The sequence below is a fragment of the Pangasianodon hypophthalmus genome, chromosome 14 (genome assembly GCF_027358585.1).
Source record: "Pangasianodon hypophthalmus isolate fPanHyp1 chromosome 14, fPanHyp1.pri, whole genome shotgun sequence".
Classification (NCBI taxonomy): Eukaryota; Metazoa; Chordata; class Actinopteri; order Siluriformes; family Pangasiidae; genus Pangasianodon; species Pangasianodon hypophthalmus.
Window position 1 is genome coordinate 2,336,608 of NC_069723.1, and position 7,500 is coordinate 2,344,107.

General features: G+C 40.6%; 2 protein-coding genes across 5 annotated transcripts in view; one reads left to right on the plus strand and one right to left on the minus strand.

Moving 5' to 3' along the window:
- Positions 1-1,167, minus strand: part of scaf4b (SR-related CTD-associated factor 4b) — a 33,239-nt gene extending 32,072 nt beyond the window's left edge. For all 3 annotated transcript variants that reach the window (XM_026943288.3, XM_026943287.3, XM_026943286.3), the window contains exon 1: positions 1,002-1,167. In XM_026943288.3, the coding sequence (XP_026799089.3) occupies positions 1,002-1,031 (30 nt within the window). In that variant the 5' untranslated portion in view covers positions 1,032-1,167. The remainder of the gene's footprint in view (positions 1-1,001) is intronic.
- An 82-nt stretch (positions 1,168-1,249) lies between these two features.
- The window catches only part of ccdc150 (coiled-coil domain containing 150), a 13,147-nt gene continuing 6,896 nt past the window's right edge, over positions 1,250-7,500 (plus strand). For both annotated transcript variants that reach the window (XM_053239583.1, XM_053239584.1), the window contains exons 1-9: positions 1,250-1,364; positions 2,770-3,048; positions 3,683-3,852; positions 4,729-4,797; positions 4,883-4,999; positions 5,105-5,234; positions 5,336-5,379; positions 5,458-5,550; positions 5,645-5,740. In XM_053239583.1, coding sequence (XP_053095558.1) covers positions 2,772-3,048; positions 3,683-3,852; positions 4,729-4,797; positions 4,883-4,999; positions 5,105-5,234; positions 5,336-5,379; positions 5,458-5,550; positions 5,645-5,740 — 996 coding nt within the window. In that variant the 5' untranslated portion in view covers positions 1,250-1,364; positions 2,770-2,771. The remainder of the gene's footprint in view (positions 1,365-2,769; positions 3,049-3,682; positions 3,853-4,728; positions 4,798-4,882; positions 5,000-5,104; positions 5,235-5,335; positions 5,380-5,457; positions 5,551-5,644; positions 5,741-7,500) is intronic.

A 7,500-nucleotide genomic window follows, 5' to 3' on the forward strand; every position in this document is an offset into this window, starting at 1 on the left:
GGTATAAAACACATTTAACTGGATGAACTCGCCACTAGCACAGGATCAAACTTTTTAATCTTTTTCACAAAACTGAAATTATTATCTCTAAAAAAAAAACAACAACATTTTTTAATATTTTTTTCCTAGATATGGTATGATATTAGTGTCAGTAACGCTAAGGGACAGCTACAAGCTCTAAATCACCTGTTTCCATTTCACTGGAACTTTAAAGGCGTCTCTGAATGTAGAAATATTTAAAACCTTGGTGTATTAAAAGTTCACAACAAACCAAACAGGACTCACATCACTGGAACTCTAACTGGCTGTTTAAAGGTGCAGTAAGTAAGTATTTATACAAAAAAAAAAAAAAACATTAGGTCTCTAACTGAACCCATAAAATTTGATTCAGTTTAGAGACCTAATGTTTCACGAAAAAGTTCGCGAAGCTCCGCCCCCAGGATCTACAGTGGCGTCTCCAAAATGATTGACAGGAAGCGCAGCCAAACACAAACAAGCTTTCCGGACCGGAAGTCAGTTTTCCAAACGGCTTTTCTCAGTTTTGCTAAGGCCACGACTTAATCCATTATTTTTAAATCATGTTCTTCATATCTTCCAATTATTAGTACCAGTAAAGCATGATAAAGCGGCTACGGCAGCTTTAGACAAGCAAATAAGCAAAATATTTATTTAAAAAAGATGTAAAAAGCATCAAAATCTCGTTTGTTGATATATTGCTGGGTGTCGCCGCCATTTTGACGCATGCGCAGTGCAGAGCAGAGCAGGCCTTTCCTTTAGCAAAATAACTAAGCTTCAAAAGTGCAGTGAAGCTAAACTGCTAACTGCTACCATCATATTTTATTACTTTTATTCGCTTGTTTAAAGTAAACAGTATCAAAAATAAACCTTACTAACATACTAACAGGGAAACAAAACGAACTTCACGCATATTAGCTAACATGGCTAATCTGACATTAGCATGCAGAGCCGTCGACGAGAATTTGATAAGAAATGATCTTTACCTCAATGTTGAAAGCTTTCACCGCTTCCATGTTGTTGTTATCCTTCAGAACATAAAGCGTTTAATTATTAAACTGCTTTCATTATCCGTGCACGAGCTCAAAGTTAAAGGCAACAATCACGTAACTTAGCGCAACCTCTAACGAAGAACAAACCGCACACAGGGTCGAGCCCAATTCACTCCCTACACACTATATAGGCGGCCTATGTAGGGTATAAGATAACCGCCAACCACTCCAAAGTAGTGCACTAGAAAGCGATTTGTGAAAACATATAGCCACGCCCACTCACAGACGTTGCCACGCAGTAGAGAGGGCGGACGTCGTTTCCATGGGAACCAGTGCAACCAGGAAGTGGGCGTTAAGGTAAGCAGCGCCATTACAGCATCATTAAAAGAAAAAAACAAACAAACAAACTCATGTGTAGCTTTTATTTAAGTGAAAGAGACACGATAATAATGTAGATCTTATTACTGTATGTTTTGATATAAACACAAAATTCGTTATTTTTTAAATAATATTAAAGCTCTGGTGGATTCAGTTAATAACAGCTGGATAACACACGTGACTACAGGGCTGTGATTTAACTGCGAAAGATTTACTGCTGTTTTTAAAGATTCTTTTTATTTATTAACCTCATAACTATATACATAATTATACATTTTCATAATAATAATAATAATAATAATAATAGCAGTAGTAGTAGTAGCAGTAGTAGTAGTAGTAATAATAATAATAGTAATAGTAATAACAATAACAATAATAATTGATACCAGAATAATATTTGAACAAAATCAAAATACTATTGTACAAGCTTATTTAAGAACTAAAAAGTTAAGCTATTACGTTTGTAATGACAGTCATAATGGAAAAGAACAGAGAGACTAATACATCAAAATAAATCACATAAACCTTGTTTATGATTTTTTAATAAAAAAAAAATAAATAAAAATAATCCATTTACATTTTATTGATGGCTCGCTTTTCAATAACCTTAAGGGAACTTACAAAGGTTAGCACAGAGAGTTAAACACAGATAAACATGTTTACTTGCAAAAGAGATGAATAAACATGTGCGTGATAGAAAACAAGAAAACAGAAGAAAAGAACAAGAGAGGAAACAGAAAACAACAGATATACAAGTGGAGTGAACTGAGGTGAAGAAATATGGAAATAAATGACTTTAAATGATCATGATTAACTACTATCAACATTATTATTATTATTATTAAAACAACAATAAAAGTGCTGTTATAAAATGTTTTTAATTTACACATTGTAATTGATTTCAGTTAATTTTGAAAATGTCGTCGCCTTCCTCAGATCTGTACCTCGACACAATCCTGTCTCTGAGCTCTGCACGCACTTCCTTTCACCTCATGGCTTGGTTTTTCCTCTGATATGCATTTTCAGCTGTTAGACCTTATATAGACAGGTGTGTGTGTGTGTGTGTGTGTGTGTCCTTCCAAATCATGTTCAATCTATTGAATTTGCCACATTTGGACTCCAATCAAAGTGTAGAAACACCTCAAAGGTGATCCAGAGAAATGGGAGGCACCTGAACTGTCATAGCAAAAGGTCTGAATACTTACGTCAATGTGATATTTCAGTTTTTTTCTTTTAATAAATTTTGCAAAGTTAGGTCTAAGTTAGATAATTTAGGTCTAAATATTTTGCCAGTTATCAATATTTAAAATTGTTTTGTTTATATAACTGTGTCTCAGTTTAAATTCTTGAGTAAGTTCTTGAGCAGGTGAAAATGTTCCTTCAGTCATGTCCAGGTCTGTGATGAAGCCCCTGAGCGTTGGAGCTTCTCTCCCCGAGTCTCTCTCGCTGCTGCACAGACGCCTCCTGGTGGCTGAGGGACAGGGGGCGGAGCTAGCGAAGAAGCTGGGAGTCTCTGGAGATGAGCTAGGGGCGGAGTTTACGGACAGCTCGCGATCTGAGGCTCTGGTGGCAAGAGTGTGTCGCCTCGAGAGTCTCTTACACACACTGAGGCTGAGCGTCTTCCGCATCGAGACAGAGAGAGAGCTCAACTCGTCCCATACAGGTAGACAGGCAGACAGATAGATAGATAGATAGATAGATAGACAGACAGACAGATAGATAGATAGATAGACAAGCAAACAGACAGATAGATAGATAGATAGATAGATAGATAGACATGAAGACAGAAAGATAGATAGGCAGACAGACAGACAGACAGACAGATAGATAGATAGATAGACAGAAAGATAGATAGGCATACAACTAATGTATACAACTAAATAAATCAAAAATTGCTATGTACAGAGGTTTACTATTACCATTTTGTGAACGAAATGGACTACTAGGTCATCTTAAAAATAAATAAATAAATAAATACACATATAAATTCTAAAAAAAAATTTCATTGAATAAACAAAGTCTCTGAACTTTGGGAAAAATGATTGATTGAAACATTATGAGCTGCTTAGCAGCACCTGAGGCATCATTTTAACTGGTAATAGAGCTCCAAAGTAGGCTAAATTGACAGACGGTTAGGTAGAATAACAATAATTTAAAATAAATGTATTTAAATATAATAAATAAAATACCAGATATGGTATACATCATAAAAACATTACAGTGCATGTGTAATGAATATTTATATAAGTTCAAGATTGTATTTTGTGTGTGTGTGTGTGTCTGTGTGTGTGTATTAGCACGTCTACAGGAGCAGCTAGCGGCTCTCCAGGAGCAGTGTGAGGAGGAGCAGCGCTCCTCGCAGAGGGAGGTGATGCGTCTGAGGGATCAGCTGCAGCAGGAGAGGGAGGAGGCGCAGAGGGAGGCGCACACACTGCGGGAACAGCTGCACGTCTCACATTGCTCTCAAGTACTCAAGATCTGCTGTCATTCTGGAATTAGCGCTACGTAGTTCACCTCGTTTGGATCACGTCTTCTATAAAATACAGCAATTTCTCTTGAGTGTGCTTCTAGAATACCATCACCTACTACACCTCTTCTAGAGTACAATGTTTTGTATAATTTAATTGTAGTACATTTCCTACAAAAGATGCATCTTCTAGAGTACAGTTCTTCTATGGTGTTCTTCTAGAGTTCTTCTATATCTATAGAATATAGCCATCTCATTACCACTAGTAAACAGTAGAGATCTTCTAGAGTATATCTTCTATATAATACGTCTCTAGAGTATATATCCTCTAAAAGGTTCTTCATCTAGATCACCAGTCATGTATAATAAATGTATACAATACTATTCTAGAGTATATACCCTACTCTTCTGAGTGTACATTTCCCAAACTCTGCTTCTTCTAGAGTTCTTCTGTGGAGTCTACCTCCTCTAGACCACATCGCATACCTGCCTAGAATACTTTTCTGCAGCATGCTACTTATCTTGTATACTAAATCTTTACAATACAGCACTTCTAGAGTATATAATATCCTTGCTGATATTAGAGTACAGTTCCTCTAAAGTATGCTTCTTCTAGATTAGAGCTTATAATAATATAAGTCTAGAGTAGATATCTTCTGAAGGATGCTTCTTCTAGGTTACGCAATATATTACTCCTTTTCTAGAGAACCTCTAAAGTACCAAAAGTGTATCCTGTTAAGTGTGTTTATTTCAGAGTACTTTTTTTTTCTAGTGTTTTTCTAAAGACGCTGATGTACCGGCAACACTCCAGAGTCCAAAGTCTAGCCTGTCAGTTATATTATAATACATTTTTTTGACATTTGTTCTCTGATCCAGATGGATGTCGCTATAGCAGCGGACGAGCTAAAGAAGGTCAAAGTTCAGCTGAGTCGGAAACTCCATCAGGTCAGAGGTCATTGTCGAGGCTACTGAAGGTAGAGGCAGTTCAGTACACCCGGCCTTTAACCTCTGACCCCTAACCTTTCCGCAGATGAAGGAGGAGCTGGCGCAGGAGACAGCGGCCCGCCTGGAGGCGGAGCGATCCCTCGATGCTCTGCTGCAGAGAGTGAAGGAGATGGAAGGAGAGGTGGAGAGAGAGAAAGAACAGGTCAGGGAAAGATTTAGAAGATCTGTCTGTCCGTCTGTCTGTTTGTCTGTCTGTCATTATCTTTTTATTTATATTTTTAAAAGTGACTTCAGTGACCATCTCTAGGTGAAGCTTCTTCAAGCCGACTGTCACGCCCTAAATGTTGACGGGCAGGAGGTGAGGGCGGAGCTAGAGGAGAAGGCGGAGCTTATACAGAGCTTGCAGGAAGAGTGTCAGCAGCTGAGGCAGCAGTTAGGTGAGCAGCACAGGATTATGGGAAGTGAAGTCTTCTGTAAGTGTGTAGTCTTTGAAATGAAATTGTGTGTGTGTGTGTGTGTGTGTGTGTTTGCTGGTCAGAGGAGAAGGACATTCTTGAATCAGATCTGTGCGCTGAGTTAAAGGTAAGACTGATAGAGTGGACTGAATATATGCTGTGTGTTTATAAATATAACATCCTGTGTGTGTGTGTGTGTGTGTAGAGTGTGAAGATAACTTTGCAGAAGCAGCAGCAGGAGAACCGTACACTCCTCAGGGGCAGAGAAGAAACGAGAGCAGTTACAGATAAAGTTCAGGTACACACACACACACACACACACACACAAACACACACTGTAAAAGTCTCAGAGAAGTTTAGCCCCGCCCCCTCCCTCTTTCTCTCCTTTTCAGGCACTGAATGATCAGTTAGAGGCTCAGTGCTCTGATCTGAGTTCAGCTCTTCGCTCTGTCACTGAGGAGAAAGCGCAACTGCAGGCCAGTCTGAAGGTAACGCTTGTTACATTCATAAACCTGCGATTTATGAGCTGAGATTACAGTAGCGACTGGTCACCAAGGCAACAAGAGACTCCGTGACAAGCGGCATCAGCAGCAGGGCAGGAAACAACACGGTGATAAGTAACATACAGACAAGCAACAGGTGACAAGGCAACAAAATATAGACAAACCAGTGACAAAAGCAACACAGTGACTGGATGGTGACAGAGTAGTGACAGGCGATGCATGACAGGGCAACAAGTAATATGGTGACAAGGTGACGTGGTGACAGTGGACCATGTGAAAAGGATTGTAAATGACTCAGTAACAGGGTACCATGTCAACAAACAACATAGTAAAAGGGTGAAATGGTGACAAGACCAAGACATGGTAACAGAGCGACATGGTGACAACCACCTGAGTGTCAGGGTGACAAACAACATGGTAACAGGGCAACATGGTGACAACCACCTGAGTGTCAGGGTGACAAACAATATGGTAACAGGGCAACATGGTGACAACCACCTGAGTGTCAGGATGACAAACAACATGGTAACAGGGCAACATGGTGACAACCACCTGAGTGTCAGGGTGACAAACAACATGGTAACAGGGCAACATGGTGACAACCACCTGAGTGTCAGGGTGACAAACAACATGGTAACAGGGCAACATGGTGACAACCACCTGAGTGTCAGGATGACAAACAACATGGTAACAGGGCAACATGGTGACAACCACCTGAGTGTCAGGGTGACAAACAACATGGTAACAGGGTGACATGGTGACAAATGACTGTGTGACAGGGTGACAAACGACTCAGTAACAGAGCAACATGGTGACAACCACCTGAGTGTCAGGGTGACAAACAACATGGTAACAGGGCGACATGGTGACAAATGACTGTGTGACAGGGTGACAAACAACTCAGTAACAGAGCAACATGGTGACAACCAACCATGATACAGGGTGACATAATGACAGACAACTCAGTGAAAGGCTAACATGGTGACAATCAAGCAACAGCATGACAAAACCTGGTAACAAAGCGACATCCTGACAACCATCCGAGCGGCAGGGAAACAAACGACACGGTTACAGGGTGACATGTTGACAACCAACCAAGCGACAGTGTGACAAACAACATGGTAACAAAGCGACATCCTGACAATCATCCGAGCGGCAGGGAAACAAATGACACTGTAACAGGGTGACCTATTGACAACCAACCAAGCAACAGTGTGACAAACAACGTGGTAACAGGGCGACATGCTGACAACCATCCGAGCAGCAGGGAAACAAATGACACGGTTACAGGGTGACATGTTGACAACCATCCGAGTGACAATGTGACAAACAACATGGTAACATAGCGACATCCTGACAACCATCCGAGCGGCAGGGAAACAAATGACGCTGTAACAGGGTGACCTATTGACAACCAACCAAGCAACAGTGTGACAAACAACGTGGCAACAGGGCGACATGCTGACAACCATCCGAGCAGCAGGGAAACAAATGACATGGTTACAGGGTGACATGTTGACAACCATCCGAGTGACAGTGTGACAAACAACATGGTAACAAAGCGACATCCTGACAACCATCCGAGCGGCAGGGAAACAAATGACGCTGTAACAGGGTGACCTATTGACAACCAACCAAGCAACAGTGTGACAAACAACGTGGCAACAGGGCGACATGCTGACAACCATCCGAGCAGCAGGGAAACAAATGACATGGTTACAGGGTGACATGTTGACAACCATCCG